The following is a 17,670-nucleotide window of genomic DNA, read 5'->3' as shown; positions in this document are numbered from 1 at the left end:
CTCTCAATCCTATGCTCTCTTTACCTTCATATGTCAATGACAATAAGCTTCAGTATTTTAAAATATGTGAAACTTAACATAACAAAGAACCTCATTTCAAAACTAAAATTGCAAACAAGTAGTCAAATGAAAGTAAAATTACTTACAACTAAATCAAAAACTTGCATTCATGATCATACATTTTTGTTGTTAAAACTTTTAAATGAGCCAAAATCAATTAACCACATCATCAATAAATATTTCAGCAGCAAATCTCTTTAAAATAAGACAACCACTAGGATTTGAGCACTATAGCACTGAGTAAGTTACACTGATTGCTTTTTAATGTGTTTACACAAGATGTGTGCTGCTTAACACTGTGATTTTTGGAGAGCAAGAAAGCAATACATTCACCAAAGGCACTAGAGATAAAAACGAAGTTAGACTATGCTTTATAAAACTCACAGTGTTGACTGAATACATAGTTTCCCATGAGAACACACTGAGGAGCTGCAGCCAAGAAAACAATTAATAAATCATACAGGCAAGCTACTCTCCATTCAACCTCAGTTAGGACTTGAATGCCCTGTCTGAGTGATCAAAACGCTTCTTAAGTTTTTAGATTTAGTTTGACTCAGCTCATTAAGTAATAAGGTCCAATGAGGCAGACATAGCTCTATAGATAATGCTTGGAAATTGGAAAGTAAGTGGCCTGAAGCTAACCTGACAGCTGTGAACCAAATAACGGGCCAGAGCTTCCATTAAAGAATTCATCGGAAAGCCGAAAAACTCCCTTGGCAGATGTTCAAAGGTCCCATTAGAAATTTTAAGGAGATCCATTCTGGTTAGACATTGTATTCTAATTTGTGCAGGAGTTGTTAATAAGCAATCTTTAACTCAGATCACATGAACATGAGTTTAAAAACCGGTTTAAAAAAAAAAAAAAAAAAGAAAAGAAAGGATTAGTAGACCTGCCAGCTACAATAATTCTGCTGTACACAGTCTTGTATTAAAAGGCCTCCTAGTCAAATAAAAACCAGTGTGACTGATTGTCCATACATCAGTGCATGGCCAATGTTTTTCAAAAGTGTCCGCTAATTTTGGGTGTCCCATTTAAGATACCTAGGGTTTGAGCACTCCCAGATACAGTTACTTCAACAGGAGTGTCAGGTGTTCAGGAACTCTGGAAGATCAGTCCTTCAAGTTGGACACCCAAAATCAGTGGACGCTTCAAGATTTTGGACAAGCCTCCACTCAGTAGAAATACAATCTCTGAAAGGGGAAAGTATACTGCGAAAGTTCCCGCCCCCACGCCGCCAACAAGATTTTATGGAAGAGTAGGACGAAAGCAAGAAATGATCAACATGTGCCCACCAGGGAGGAGGAACAACCTGGATATGAAAAAGATACATCTTAAGTTGTTTATTTTTAATTACTCTGGACTATGTTAGAAAGTGAAGGCTGTCAATGAGAGGGTAGAAAATGAAAGCACGGTCATGCCAACCCTCTTTAGGGCTTTGGCGGAAAAAAGTCCTGTTGCATCAGTGCCTCAAACTTGCTGAAGCAATCCAGAAACCCTAACCTGCTCCATGGGAGATTTCTGATGCAATGTTTAAAGCAGTGTCTACAAAGAGCATTCAGGATTGCACTAGCGATATGGCAGTGCTGTGGTCTTTTGGTCATCCTCCCAGCCCTTTAACACGGTTTCCTTTGACAGTTCATTGGGGCGGCCTTGAAAATGAAGTTCAATCCAATCTTGAAGACCTGCCAAGCTGTTAGCGGTGTGGATTTCAATTCCTTCCCCCCCCCCTTTTTTTTGGGGGGGGGAAAGAAGGGGAGGAGGAGGAGTGGGTTTGGTTCCTGAACTTTATATTCTCTGTTCATGGCTCTAGACTCAGACAGAAAACAAAAGGTTTCACCTCTCTATGGTAAACAGTTTATAGTTTGCATTTTAGAGCTTGGTGACCGAAATACACAAGGATTTATTTTCATGCTAGTCCCACATCAACAGTCCACTAGACAGATTCAATTACACTCAGTTTAAACAAAGGAAGATCTCTCCATTTAAAACAAAGACAACAGCTATAGAAAAATGTTTTAAAAACAGACTACTTCAACCCTTTGCCACTTCAATAATAGCCTTTAATTATGAAAGGACGAGACAAGAATGGGCAAAATGTCAGTTATATAGTGAAGTGACTGATCCACAACCATTTAAACCCTACAATATTTTGCAATATCAAGCAAAACTACCATATTCTGTTCTATATATGTTCTTGTAAGTGCCTTCATCACACTAATATGTGAACACCTTCCAGTAGTACACTAAGCAATGGGAGCAGTACTTAATGAATGAAAAAGCAATGGGCAATGAAACAGGTGCCAGGGCTCAAGTAATTTTTTTTCCTTTCATAACTGATGCAGCAAGCCCAGTGGTGCTGGGGCTATGAACGACCAAGATCAGAAGTAAAAAATTAAGCACTGGACGGGACTAACATCTTTAACATATGGTTTATTCTCTCCCTCGTCCTCTTCCCAAGGGTAGAATTGTGTATGCAGTGTAGTGTTTTGTTTTGGTGATTTTTTTTTTTTTTTAAACTGAGTTTGAGTGGAGGACAATCAAAAGATTTTCTGTAGCAGCTTTTGTGACCGATTTTTTAACTGTGTCCAATTACTTTAATGACTTATTCTTTTAAAATTAATTGATTAAATAATAGGTGCTGCTGGACTCCAGGATTTCTATCAAGAACAATATGCATTTTGTCAGCCCTGTGTGGGTCTTGATCTCAGTATCTATTTAGTTTCTCCATGCACTGTGTTTTCAAACCACAAAAAAAAGAGTCTCATTTTCCTAATGCCAAGACCTTGATAAGACAAATTTGTTTTGTGCCACTACACAGATCATTGCAATTTCTTTTATCTAGAGGGATAATAAGTAAGCATATAAATAAATTCCAGATGACCCAGAATTCTGCTGCTAGATAAGCCATTCCAAATCAGGTACGACATATTAGACACCACTTAAAGGCACTGACTTTAGGTTTCAATTAGACAGCACGTTAGTTGTAACACTGTGTGGTTCCACCCAATCCCCAATATTGCATAATTCTGACCTGGGTTACCTGACCAATTTGTGCTCTTGATATGAGAGTTGATAGTTTTTCTACTTGTTATAAACTACAGGAGTACAATGCCTCTGATGTTTATTCATCTTACTGCAATAAGTTTCCTGCGGAGGCTAAAAATGCTGAGTCTAGTAACGTATCTTTTATTTGAGGCAATGTGGTTTGTGGTGTCTAGTATATTTGATCTATTCTGCATAGCTAACAAAATTTTGCCTGCTCTCTCTCACTCACTCACTCACACCAATTTACCCCATTTCATAGATGGACACTGAAGAGATTAAGTAACTTCTTCAGGGATGCACAGTGAGTCAGTAGAAGAGCTGAAAAGAGAACAGGGATAAAAATTGATTATAAAAATAAATCAGATGTTTGTTTAAATTAACTACAGGTTTACTTTTTTTTTTTTTTTTTTTTTTTTTTTAATACACCCATTAAAATTAAATTTGAAATTAACCTATGTTAAGGCCTAAATTTATTATGATCTATTAAAGCCATTTAAATTAAATACCAAAATAATTTGAAGCAGGACACCTGTGGTGCCAAGTTTTAAAGAAAGTCAAACCATTGAACTGGTGAAAATTACTGGCTAAGCACCAGGCAATAGTTTGTGGAAGAGCTAAATCAGCTTTTGACAGCAGTAGACTATTCAGCAGATGCAGAGAGAATATTTTCTTTTCGGTTAATTCAACAAGTTCGGTTCAGTGACAAGTCATCCAAAGTTAAGAAACCAATTGGGATTTGAAAAAGTAGGAAAGCTTTTCCCTCTCTACCAATATATGAATAAAAAAAATGGATGTGAGAAGTTGAGATCTACTAGTTTCAAAATCATGTAGGACTTGGCGACCAGAAACAATCAAGTTCAATTCACTAGCTACAGATCGTATCTCCTTAGTTTTTAATTTAAAACACATTCTGTCAAAAAAAAAAAAAAAGTATGTATCCAACACTTGATTTTATTTTATACAAATATTAAAATGCTGTTTTTGTACATTACATTTAATTTGAATTTCCATCCAAGCAGAGCCTGACACAAAATAAAATATTGTCTAGTAAAGAATGCATCATCCATCATTTTCTAACACAATAAAAATGTACAAATTAAGAATGTGAATAAATCTTAATTAAGTTAGTATTTCCAATGGCTGGCGATTGGACACTAGTTGTGGAGGGCTCTGAATTATTACAGAGAATTCTTTCCCAAGTGTCTGGCTACCAGGTCTTGCCCATATGCTCAGGGTCTAACTGATCACCATATTTGTTGGGAAAAAATCCCCCCCCCCACCCACCCCCCACGGGAGAGAGAGGGGAGAATGAAGGAGGGTTTTCACATTCCTCTGCAGCATGGGATACAGGTCACCTGCAGGTTTAAACTACTACTGTAAGTGGTGGATTCTCTGCAATGTGAACTTTTTAAACCATGATTTGAGGACTTCAGTAACTCCACCAGAAGTTATGGGTCTATTAAAGAAATGGGTGGGCAAGGTTCTGTGGCCTGCAATGTGTAGGAGGTCAGATTAGATGATCATGATGGTCCCTTCTAGCCTTAAAGTCTATGAGTAAGCTATATAATTGCTTAAATCAATGTGTATATATATATATAGTATATCATGTTGATTTGCAAAAAGCACCAAATTTAGTGTAACGGCTATTAGCTGCAAATCAACTTTTAATAGTTATCAACTAATGAGAAACAACCTTTCTTTAGAAAAAAACCTAAGTAGTACAAATACAAAAAACGATTAAAAATGATGATTTAAGTCAAGGTTTCCTACTTGCTGATTTAAATCATGATTAAAACTAAACCAAAGCAATTTAAATCAATTCATCCTGGAAGAGAATCCAGGGGCCTTGACGTCCAAACCCCTTTGTTCTAACTAGACAATGCCCTCCCTGTTGATTATTACTAAAGAGATATTATCAAGGTCCATGGAACCCAAAACATGACCTATGGAGTGAGCTTATAAATCAGAACAGCAAGTACTGAGACCCAAGGGGGAACAAGAGAAGAGAAAGAAATTCAACAGCATAAAATACTCTGATAGATTTCCTTCCACATGCATCTGCACTTGAATTTTATTGGCCAAGTGAACACAGATTCTACACAAATTGAGGAAAGGGGTGTGTGCAGAGCCCCTGCAATTGAGGAGGGGAAGGGAGGAGAAAAAGGAGAGTAACAGAGCACCTAGCATGGGGAGAAAGGGTATGGGAGATCCTGCTATAGGTGTCATGAGGGACACAGAGCCCCAACACGTGTCAGAAGGGAAACTAGGGCTACACAGAGCCTGAGGCATGATAGACAATGGGGAAATGGATGGCATGGGGGAATGACAGGACAGACATCTGCAAGGTTTGAGAGCACTGGTGGGCGGGTTGTAGGGAGTCCCTGAAACAGAGGGGGATTGGAATGTGGAACACTGCAAGCTTTTTTTTTTTTTTTTTTTTTTGGGGGGGGGGGAGGGGGGAGGAGAATGGACAGATGCAAGGAGTGCCTGGTATGTACAATGAGCTCAGCTTACAGAAGCAATGAAGCATGTGATCCTGTAGGGGTTTTTAAGCCAAGCATGAAAGCAGAGGTGTGCAAAGTGAAGGTTCACAGTAGCAAACTGACCAACAACAAGAGCTTTGAAGGATCTGATTTAGAGTGCAGTTGAATGGATGGAGAGGGTGGAAGTGTAATAACCATCATAATGGGTCATCATCCAGCATCTGATCTGTAACCTCCAGTACTAGAAGCATAAGCCTATACCACCTGAGATCAAAGAATAACTCCTCTAGCTGCTAGTTGATAATACCCATATCCTCGGAGAAGCAGCCACCAGAGTGGCACACACGACAACCAAAGAACAGTAGATTACAGCACTCTGGATGAGCAGAAGTGCAGGCACCCGGATAGTAGGAAGAAATTTTTAACTAAAAGTTCTATAGATTTGACAATTTATTTGTTGTCTACTGCTCTTATGTCAATTTCTGCTCAGCTGTCCTTTTTTATACTGCAAGATCTTTAGAGCAGGAACCATTTTTTCTGTGTTCATACAGTGGAGTCTTGATCTTAATATCCTAACAACAATAAAAATTCAGATGGCCAAAGATGAATTTACAGTGGCCAACGCACGAAATAAATGTTATGAACCACTTTTACCAGTGGGGACAGTCTTTCTAGAGGAATGACAGACTTGAGGAGCGGCTTCATGTGCACAGGAATAGTATTATTTGTACCGCAACAGCATGTCTGGGCCGCAGCTGAGATCAAGGCTCCATTGTGCTAGGAGCTGTATAAACACAAAGTTTAAAAAGAAAAAAAATCCCTGACCCAGAGACTTTCTAATGCAACAGGTAAGACAGACACCGGTTAGCATGAAAAAAAGAGAGGAAGGAATGTGCCCAAGGTCACAAAGCAGATCAGTTATGCAGCCAGGACAAGAACCCAGATCACTCAGCCCCAGCCCAGTGCCCTATTCACTGAACCGTGCTGCTTCTCTCGATCTTCCACTGATGAAGATTCTGCATGAAATATGCACAGTTTCACAACGAGTATTGATGAAGCTCATTGTCCTTCCATCTCCTCTAAATTAGGGGAATTCTACTAAGCAGGAGGAGGCATCAAGGAAAGACCAATCAAACTCTATACAGAGACTATAACTGGAAGAGGAAATGAACCTTAGTGGCCAGGGTTCACATGCTTTAATCTTAAAATGGCACTACCGTGTACACACCGCCAATTACTGCAGAACCATACCACCTGCAACAGAGACTGAAACAAAATACTCCAGCATTTTGTGTGAATTAACTTTTCCCTCTCTGGGCTGAGCTATTCCGCAACATCCCGACAAAGGCCATCAAGTTTGACCTGTTCCCAACTGGTGCAGTTTTGTCTATATTAAAATAATCTAGTTTTATAAAACAAACATCAGTTGGATTTCCAGAAACATTGACTGTGAAGACAGACAACTCATATTTCAAGACAGATCCTCTCAGAGGGCAGTTTGCCTATGAAGTAGCTTTAAAGGACTAGAGGCTCAAAAGGAAGCCTAACAAAGCAAGCTCCTAGGTGAAAAAATGCTAGTAAAAACTGAGAAACATTAAACCCTGCAGAAAGACAATACATTATACCACAATAGCATGTTTAATCCAAGATTACAAACACTTCACAAGCTTTAATAAATTAATATTTACAGCCTGCCTATGTGATGAGAGGAAGTATTGTGTCCATTTTAAATCTGGGTAAACTGAGCCAGTTGGTAATTCTGCAACTTGCACAGAGACCACTCAGGACTTCTCCAGTTCGGGTACTGACTCACTAACTCCCAGTTCTAAAGGGCTCGATACACTAGGTCATGGGTTCGTTTTTACACTATAGACGACATCTTAAAGTCTCATGGCTACATGACCTTCCATTCATAATTTTGCAGACCACCTCCTGTCGCAATCACAAGCATATTGCATCCCTGCGGTAGCTAAAACAACTGCTTACCTAGAAATGTAACAGTATCTAATATTTTTAATTGTCCTTAACGTGATCATTGTTTGGTCCTTTTAGGGAAGACAGTGACTCTGCTCTTTTGCTCTTCATTCCCCCTGCACATGCCTGCCTGTGTCTGGTCATTCACTCTCCCTGTACATGCTTTCCTGCCATTCCCTCTGCTTTCCCTAACCATAGTACTCACTTGGCTCATTTTCTGCTCCACCGGACACTTCTCTCCCGCTGGTGACTAGCAATCCCCAAGAACAGAGCCTGTTTCTTCCCCTCTTGCTCTTGTATAGGTTAGGCTCTTAGAAGAGGCATCAAACTAGCTCCTCCTTGTTTCCAGCTATTTTTATGGGCCTCCAGGCTCTGCTTTGCAGTGAAGAGCCTAGATACTTGTATAAGTACCTGGGATCAAACAGAGCCAGCACCATGTGGTCTGCCAGCTTTCCATGGATCAGCTTTTTAGCAAATAGCTTTGCTATGCCACACTTCAATACAACAGCATTGCACCGTACTTCACAGGAAATCACGGTTAGCTCAGAAAAGAGCAGTGGTTCTCAAACTGAAGGTAGGGACTCCTCAAGGGTTCATGAGGTTATCATGTTGGGGGGGGTGGGGGTGGGTCGCAAGCTGTCTGCCCCCACACGTGCTGTGGCTGCCAGCCCAGTGCATGGCTGACAGCCAGAACCCTTCAGAGTCGAATGGCTGGAGAGCAGCGGCTGCTAGCCGGGTGCTCTGAAGGCAGCGCCATGCACAGCAGCAGCGGCAGCGCAGAAGTAAGGGTAGGATGGCATGGAGGGTCGTCACTCTTTTTTGGTGGTGGTGGTGGGGGGGGGGGTCATCACAACCTGAAATATTTTCAAAGGGGGTCCCAGGAAAAGAGTTTGAGAACCCCTGGAAAAGAGTATGGGCTTGTCTACATGAGAAAAATGCACCCGTCTAATTCAAATCTGCAATAAAACCTGAAGATATGTGGTTTTCATACTGAAACAAAAGTTTCAATGTGGTTAAACCTGCTTCTAATAGACTTAAGCTAAACCAAAATAAGCACCTCTTATACTGAAAAAAAGAGCATCCATACAACTTTTTCAACTGGTTTAACAATTTCTGTTTAAATTCACATCTCATATTATTAGTGCATAGAAAAGTGCTATATAAAACTTTTCCAGCAGTCAGCAAGCCTACCTTTGTACTACACCAGAACAAAGACCCCGCAGTGTGGCCGCAGCTGGCCTGGATCAGCTGACGAGCTTGCAGGCTGAGGAGCTGTAAAATTGGGCCTGAACTCAAGCCCAAGTCCGAACGTCTACACAGTAATTTTACAGCCCCATAGCCCAAGTTAGCTGACCTGGGCTAGCCAAGGGTGTTTAATTGCTGTGTAGAGATGACAATCTACAAAATTCCCTTCAGCCATGGTCTATTTAAGTTCAAGGGTGTGGGGACAGTTTGTGGTACAGTGCTTCATGACAGATATATATTTAAAAAGAAACCCATCATTTAAAACTAACTTCACTTGACATATTTGATTGTTATCTTGGCATATTCTATCACAGCAATTGTGTCAAAAAATGAGATTTATGTTTGCTTGGGTAACTCAAGATGTTTTTAAACCTAGAAGCCAAACCTATTTCTTCTCCACCACCTTCAAACAACTGATGCTGAAATTGCTTTCAAGTCAAACTTCAGAAAATGCCACTTTAAACACATGTAACAAGCTGCTTGCTTCCTCTAGACAGGACGTCAGCTTCAATCTGTACCAGGCAGGACAACTGAATAACGACAATCTAGAGAGTCACCCACCAGCTCACAGAACAGATCAATCAATCATTTGGCCTGCCATGGAGAACGCACTGAAATTCAGACCACTGCTGTAATTATTACAGATTGCAGTCCACCAACAGAATTTCCCAAGCATACCGAGGTACTCTGTTCCTGCATAAACAGACTATGTAACCACAGAAGGAACTTGTTAGAGCGAGATGCTCTCTCAGTGGCATTTCTGGGGTAAAAAAAATAAACAAAAATCTGTGTATAGGTGACAAACTAGGTTAATTTTGCATCAGGTCCTCCTGGACAGCAGCCCTAGGTGGCTCCTGAGTTGCTCGGCATCTCAACTGCACTGTTTTGAAAATGTAAGAAATGTAGGATATGCCACACCAGATCAGTCTATCCATTCCAATATCCTACTACCTCAGAGTGGCAAATAACTGATGCTTCAGAAGAGAGATTGCCCCTTCCCGATCAATATAGCTAGCAAATTCTGCAGTGCTAGCTATGAAGGGAGGAATTTCCTCCCTGGTTTTTCTGGTGCTCAATTTATGTCCAGAAACATGACTATGGATTACCTTTGCCCCAGTAAACACAGGTACATATATTACAGTATTCTCATAAAATTATCCCCTTTTTTTTCCTCTCTTTTTTCTTTTTTTTTTAATTTAAGCCCACCATATTTGATTTAATAATCTTCCACTGTACCCAGACAGCAAATTGTGGGGGGTGGGGTTTCATGCAGCATATAATCAATGTTATCTGCTGGCAATTTCATCTTGCGCTCCCTTGTTCTGGTATTACAGTGAAGATATAACTTATTCCCTATCTTTCATAAGCAACAGTGAACCCGTCACATTATACCTTCTCTTCCTACAAAGGTTCCTTGCTGCAAACTCCAGCCTCACAGTCCTTTGCAGTTGGAAGCAAGCCACTGTAGCACAATCATCTTGATTCCAACGACACAAAGTTCCAATGCCTCTGTTGCTACTCACAGCTTTTCCAAGCAGTAGGAACTGCCATGACTTTTCACTGCTGCCATTCAGAACCCCTGAAGCTTCTGTGAAATTGACAAAAATAGCATCAATTTCAATCTGCTGCTGCTTGGAAAGTCTATTATTACCAGGAGTGGAGTTGGGGATTGAAACTATTCACAGGCACCCCACCCTCAGTTGGGAAACACATCCTTTATAACTGCTAGTAGGCTCTTGTTGGAGACAGGAGGGTGGAGGAGAAGATAAGTTCATTTTCCAGTCTAGCAGCCCAAGAAGTAGGGAAATAATCTAGATAGACAGAACTTAGGCTCGGTCTTCAAACTTCAGATTCCCAATAGCTAGGCCTTTAATATGAAAGGAATTGCCTTCAAGCAATGTTTAGGGACAGCATCCTGATGGAAATTCCAGTACCCTCCAACAGCTTGTCTCTCTCACTAACAGAAGTTGGTCCAATGAAGAATGGTCTCATCTGTCTTGTCTCTCTAATACCCTCCCTAGTAGTTGAAATGGGGCTTCTCAGTAGCCTGCGTGTTGCCTTTTGACTACTTCCCATCCTTCAATCAGCCTTTGGCTTGCAGATGTATTTCTCTGGCAAATATTTTGAGCTCTGTTGCAGCACTTATTCCTTCTTTCCCACCAGCATGCTTGAGCAGTGGCTTCTTGACTTGAACACAGTTACTGTCAGAACCTTTTTGACTTTCAGGCATGCTCCTTTGTTTCACAAGCTCAAAGCACAGAAACACGGAAAAGGGTCAGAAGCATGAAAAATCAGACCCAGAGCTTTTAATAGGATTGCACTAAGAAGTGCAAATATAATTTAAAGCCCATTCCAACGTTTTGCAGAGTAGAGAGAACACATCACTTCAGAGACTACCAGGGATAAAGTTTCTAAAAGTACACCCACTCCTCCTCAAGTTATTATTTGAAAGCCACTTTCTATAATACTTATGACTTGTGTATATCTTTTAATGTAACTACTAAAGACAAACAGATAATTCTAGATGTTTGGTGGGGAAGGGGAAGAAATCCCACTCTATGCAGTGTGGCAATATAATAAAGATGAAAGGGTTAGCTTCCCATATATTACATGGGATTTTCAGCCACAACATTCCCATTAAAACAAAAAACAAAAAACAAACACCATCTCTATGTAGTGCCTTGAAAGTCAGTACACATGAAAACCAACCTAAGCAAATATTTTACATTTGTGTAATTGTGCACAAGGGTTTTAAGTTAATCTTCACTATTAAGTTTAATATGCATTAATGTTACGTTTTACTCACTAAGCAAGTCTCTGCCTGTTTTTTTACAGCATTTCCAAGTGTACAAATATCTGTGATGCTAAAAAATTGTGCACGCATGTTCCCTAAAATTTGTGTGCGCGTGTTTTGAGTTTGATTCCAGCAGCATTAGCTGTGATAAAAGGGAAAAAAGAAAAGACAGGGCCTGCTCAGCACACGGTCACTTGACTACATTTTTAGTAAACATGCATATCATATGAAAGGTTTGTTCAACAGGGAAGTCGTTAAATGCCAAGTTCCAATTTAAGAGAACACACATAGGAATCTCAGTTGTGAACCTTCCAGCTGTATTGTGTTTTTCACATTTCCAAGACCTGCACCACATTCACAGTAAGACAGGGCTTTTTATCATGGTAAACAAGAATTCTCTATGAACCAGCCATGCCTAGGATAGACCACCTGAAAATGCCAAGATCAGAGTAGGCTGCAAAAAGAACAGATTCTCTCAGCAGTAGTGAGTAACACTAAAGTTAGACTTCCCAACAAGCCACAAACAGTGCTTCTGATTTCCCACACTGGTTATCAAGAAGCTAAAACAAAACTACACAGCCGGCTTCACTACATTTCAGTCTCTGGCTCCCAATCAGCCACTAGATCAAGTAAAGAGAGAAGTTATTAAAACTCTATGCTCTTTACCAAAAAGTTCTCCTGACCCCAAAGGGTCAGCCACAGTACCAGATCAATACGAGTTTGGATCTTACCCAAAATACCACGCTGCCAGCCAATCCTTTAGTAACTAAAACAAAGGGTTTATTATAAAAGGAAAGAAAAAAAAAAACTATAAGAGAAACATTAAATGATTAAAGGAATCAGATACATACAAATGATTTGCTAGTCCATATATATCAGGTTTTCATCAGAATTGTGGAGTTTGCAGGCTTGTATAGTCCCTCTGAGTCTGGTGCACATCCAGTACCTGGATGGGCCTCAGTCCTTCGTTTCACAGCTTCAGTTGTAGATGAGTTGATCCAGAGATAAGGAAGCAGGACTCAATGAAGACTGAACTGAAGACACTAGGATGTGGTATAGCTGCCTTTTATAGTGGATTGCCATGTGGCTTGTTCCAAATACAACCAAGCCCTGAGCACAAGGCATGGGAAAGCCTCCGAGTCAGAGTGTCCATTCCATAGGGCACGCTCTTACATGTCCTGGTGACTCATCAGGTGTAGCCCTGGCTTCTCCCCCTGGGCCCAGTGTACCTGTGAGTTTCCTTAATGGGCCATTAAACCAGCTAGTGCTGCAGCCATCCTGTATCCTGGGTATCGCCCAGAAACACAGCACAAGTTAAAATATGGACATGCCTTACATATTTATAACCTACATGACACACACACATACAATATCATATTTAGCAAATTATAACCTTTTTAACAGTACCTGACACGGCCTCTCTCATATGAATTATTGTAATTTTGACATACTGATGTTAAATAATACCTAAATGTTCCCCCTAATCCAGCCAGCATCACACTCTTTTTCCTTGTTATTTCCAAGGTTACAGTTAAATATGACAAAAGAAGAGAAATACACATTTGCCTACACTAGGCAGTGGTGGTTCATGAAATTTCCTATCGTTTGCTCTCTTCAGGAGGACAGGAAACAATAGATTAAAAACCAATGTTTTTACATCTATCTGGTTGTTTTCGGCCTCTTCGAACGAATCTAGAACACAACACAGCAATAGAGAGGAACAAAATTAACATACAGATAATTCTTTGTTTAGGCTTCATCTACACAGAAAAGTTTTACTAGCTCATTTCAATTTAGCTTATCCAACTTGGAATTTAAGGAATTTAAGCTAAATGGAAAAAGCCACTTTTCTACCTGGATAAGAATGTCCACATAGGAAGTTATACCTGTATAACAAGTAAAACTTTCCCATGTAGATAAGACCTAACAGTGTCTACACAGGGCATTCCACCAGTTTAAATTCACATCCTAAGTTATACTGAAAAAAAAACAAAACCTGTGTAGATAAGGCCTTACATGATCAGAAGCAACATTTGGGCCAAGTATATGACTTTAAAAATTAAGATTTGCTTTGCTAATCTTCACCGACACAATCCAAGTTTACAGCCATTCTTGCATGCTCTCTAGAACAATAACTTACATCAGCCATTTGTAAATGTATTGGGCTTTCTATGCCCAATGTTAAACACCAGAAGTTCCAAGTTTCTCCACCTGAACCCCAAAAGATATCAGTTAGTGAAAAACTACTTTAAGCAATTATCAAAACTAAAATTCAATAAAAGACAGAGAGCTAGGAAGAAACATATTCTCCCTGTAGGAAAACTGCAGGGGAGTCAATATACAGAGAGGAAGAAACATTTACAAAAAAACCCAAAACACAAAGATCCAATATTTTGCTCTTCAAAAGAAAATCTGAACACATTACAAGAATTCCAGAAAATATTTTTAGAAAGCTCTTTGAATGTTAAGTACCATTTTACTCCAATGTAAACCAGAGGTTCTGGTTAAATAACTGAAGGGAAGCTGGTGCACAGCCACCATGGCAGATTTATGCAGATTACAGACAGAAAACTGAAGTACTAGCAACCATAAGAAAGATCACTCTTATTTGCCCCTGTGGTCGGGAAGAAAAGGTAGGCATGAGAGCAGATGAGAAGGGAAAAAAAGAGAAATGAGCAGAAAAAGAAACACTTAAAGAAAATGAGACTGATACTAGTATGTTAGGATGAATCAGGCCTTATTCCACAACACAGACGCTCCATGGCCTCACACGTTGACATGCTGGCTATGTTAGGAATATGACTGCTTTTAGCACATGGAGACACGCATATTATTAGGAGTAATTATGGTAGACAAATTTTGGCAACACTACCAAAGTATAATGGCACATAATAATAGGATGAAGCCAACGTAATTTAAATGCACACACCCAAGCTTTGCCTGAAGGTTTCCAAAAGATCCACTGTTGAAGCAATAATGGAAGAAAAAAAAAAGTAAGTCTATGCAAAAACTATTCATGAGCCACAAGGTGTTACAAGCCTCAGGAGTTCAAACAGCATAAAGTTTTATTCTTTCATTCCTCATTTTTAAGGCTACACCTGAAAGAGGAAGAGCCCTTTACAGTGGCAAGCATTAGCTGCAGGATAGGTATTAATTTAAGTGCAAACCACATCGACTAGTTTTATCATGGAAGTTGTGAAATGTAATAAATAACAGTTTCACTCTGACGACAGATGCTCTTAGAGAAATTAAGCTTGATCTTCTGGGCTTCTCCCTTTTTGTGTCATCACTTCAGACCCTCCAACATCAAGAAGCAATTCGACAACAGATGTGGCTTCATGTTGCCACGCCACTTACACTTCTACCAAAATACACTGGAAAAGTGCCTGCTAAACTCATGTTGCAGAAATAATTTACACCTGCAGCAAAGCTGCAAAAAATATAAGAGTACAGACTTTGACAGACATATGCCTACCATACCACGTATGAATTTAACAGCTACAGAGCCATCTTTTATTTTTAATCCAATATCAAATCATTCAGATACAGTCAGACACTTGACCCATCCTCTGTGCATGTTTCACCTATTTCCCTAGCACAGCATTCTGGGCTACTTCCCAGTAGGGCTTGCTGTTGGAACCTGTGATCTTCTAGTAAAACATTAATCCAACACTTTAACCTATAGTAGGCATGCTGAGTTATTACACTATTCGCTGAGCAAGTGGCTGACAAATTCCTACTTAAGATTTTTGGAAGGGGAAACATGACATGCCAAGTCAAAATGCACCCTTCCGGCATTTGTCATTTGCCTTACCACGAGAAGCAGTGACACTCAGGAGATCCAAGTTCAATTCCCTGCTCTGTCAGAGACTTCCTTGTGACCCGAGGCAACTCATTTAGGGGGAGCTATTCAAAAGCACCTATGCATTTAGACATACAAGTCAAGAGTATGGACCTGACCCACTGACTTGTGTGTCTAAATCCCTTTCACATTTGACTATCTCCTCCTAAATTTGTCTCTGTTCCCTATCTGTAAAATAGGGACAATGCATTCACACCTAGAGGGATGCTGTGAGGATAAACATACTAAATGTTTATGACTCACTCTGACAGTTTAGTGTTTGTTGCCACATGAGTAAGACACACATCTCCACCATGGACTACTTTTTCTCTTTATGATGCTATAATGCTCAATTACTGCCAACACTGCTAATCCTGGAAAAACAGTAACACCCTAAAAAATAGCTTCAGTATCATATTATATTCAGCAACACTTGCACTAAACCGAATTCCTTTTCAGCCTCTCGCTTGGTCTCATCGTTCCGTAAACCATATTATGTGTTGCCAGCCATGCCATACCCCTTTGAGCTTTCAGATGGTAAGTTCTGTGGGACAGGGGTTTCAGTTAACACTGCAAGGTACTGCATACAGTCATGGCCCTCTATAAATATGCCCAAGCTGGTACCTTGTGGCATCAGAGCACGGCCTAGGCTGCTCTGCAGTGATGCCCCACTAACCACATGCTATACCCAAACTCTCCAGAATCAGAAGACAGATGCCTCCCTTGCACCCACCCAAGGACTACAGGTGCAGCCATAAGTGACAAAGGAGGGAGACTGTACCGGGACAGCACAAGGGCCAATCTAGCTCAGACACCAACTCCTGAGGGACAGGAGCAAACTAGCCCCCCCGGCTCCAGACACCCAGAAGGGAGCTGCAGCAAGAGGATTTCCCAGTGCCCCCAGCGCAACCTGCAGCAGGCCCCTAAGGGGAGGAATTCCACACACACCCCCATTGTGTACCTACACCTTCCTCTCCTCTTGCTGCTGGACCACACACCGAGCAGCAGGGAGCAGAAGAAACTGCAAACAACTCCTCTTCTCCCGGCCCTTAGCCTAGTACATGGAGGGGATCCACCACTGCACCTCCCCCCCCCTCCACTGCCCAGCCTGGCAGGCGCATGGGGGGCAGCCGCCATTGCAGCCCGCTCCCCGGCTTGGTGCATGGGGGACAGCCACCACTACAGACGCACTCCCTCCCTCCCCAGCCTGGCGCGCACGGGAAGGGTCAGGGGGCGGTACCCACCCACCCACGCACCCCAGAGCGCAGTCCGCCCCTCGCGAGCCCGGGCAAGGAGCCTGCGCTTGCTGCCGCCCCGCGCGCCCTCACTCACCCGCCGAGCCCAGCAGCAGCCACAGCAGCCACATGGCCCCGCGCCGGCCACTGCGCAAATGTCCTGCCTGCTCCGTCCGTGCGCGAGCGACTCTCCGCCCGAGCCCGGCCCAGACGGACGCTGCAGAGCCGGGGAGGAGGAGGAGGAGGAGGAGGAGGGCGGGGCCGGGGGCGGGGTCCTCCGCGCAGCCCCTCCGCCCCGGCCGGGACCCTGGCTCCGGGCCCGCCCACTCCCTGCTGGCTGGGGCACGTGGGGATGCAGTGGGGAGATCGCCCAGCCTAGCCCGTCGTGTCATGCGCTACCCAACCCGGTACATGCATGGGCGGGAGTTACCCCTGGTGCACGCATGGGGGGAGTTAGCATTGCAGCCCCTGTTTTCTAGCCCGGTTCTAGGCTGGTGTGGGGGCAGGTTACCCGTTCTCCGTAGTCTGGTGCACTCACTGGCAGAGGGAGGTACCAGTACATCTTCCTGCCCTGCCCTGCCCAGGGGGCTGCCTGTGCAACTCCCTCAGAGTCCAGGGCCTATCTCAAGTTCCCATCCAGGAACTATTCTCCAGTTCTTTTCCTGTCACTCACCCACCAACCCCACTCTCTCTGTGAGCAGAGGTTACAGAGATGGGCATTATAGAAATGCATGTATTAATAACAGCAGCAGTCACAAAAAACGGTAGCAAGACCCTGTGCACGCTACTCATTCCAAGCATATGGTGCTTAGGTGCACTCACATTGTGCTCACACACTTGCCCTATCACAAGCATGCACATAGGCAAGATCCCAGGCAAACAAATAATACACTTTGCCACCCACTGTTCACACCCCAAGGGAAAGGTGGCTCATACACAATTACAAACTAAGCTGAAATAGTGGGAATAGTGTGTATCCAATTCAATGTTGT

The 17,670-nt window shown here is 41.9% G+C and overlaps 1 protein-coding gene across 3 annotated transcripts in view; it reads right to left on the bottom strand.

Annotated features, from left to right (window-relative positions):
• LDLRAD3 (low density lipoprotein receptor class A domain containing 3) overlaps nucleotides 1–16,884 on the bottom strand; it is a 153,854-nt gene extending 136,970 nt beyond the window's left edge. The window contains exon 1 of one of the 3 annotated variants that reach the window (XM_067558109.1): nucleotides 16,776–16,884. In XM_067558109.1, coding sequence (XP_067414210.1) covers nucleotides 16,776–16,809 — 34 coding nt within the window. In that variant the 5' untranslated portion in view covers nucleotides 16,810–16,884. Of the gene's footprint in view, nucleotides 1–3,353; nucleotides 3,391–16,775 lie in introns of those variants that run through there. The other 2 variants (XM_067558105.1, XM_067558108.1) reach the window with 2 other exon arrangements.
• Nucleotides 16,885–17,670: the final 786 nt, after the last annotated feature.

The sequence above is a fragment of the Emydura macquarii genome, unplaced genomic scaffold, assembly GCF_026122565.2.
Source record: "Emydura macquarii macquarii isolate MOO-44397 ecotype Brisbane River unplaced genomic scaffold, CSIRO-AGI_Emac_v2 contig_1876, whole genome shotgun sequence".
NCBI lineage: Eukaryota > Metazoa > Chordata > Testudines > Chelidae > Emydura > Emydura macquarii.
The sequence above is the reverse complement of the archived record's forward strand: the minus strand, read 5'-3'. Positions and strand labels throughout refer to the sequence as shown.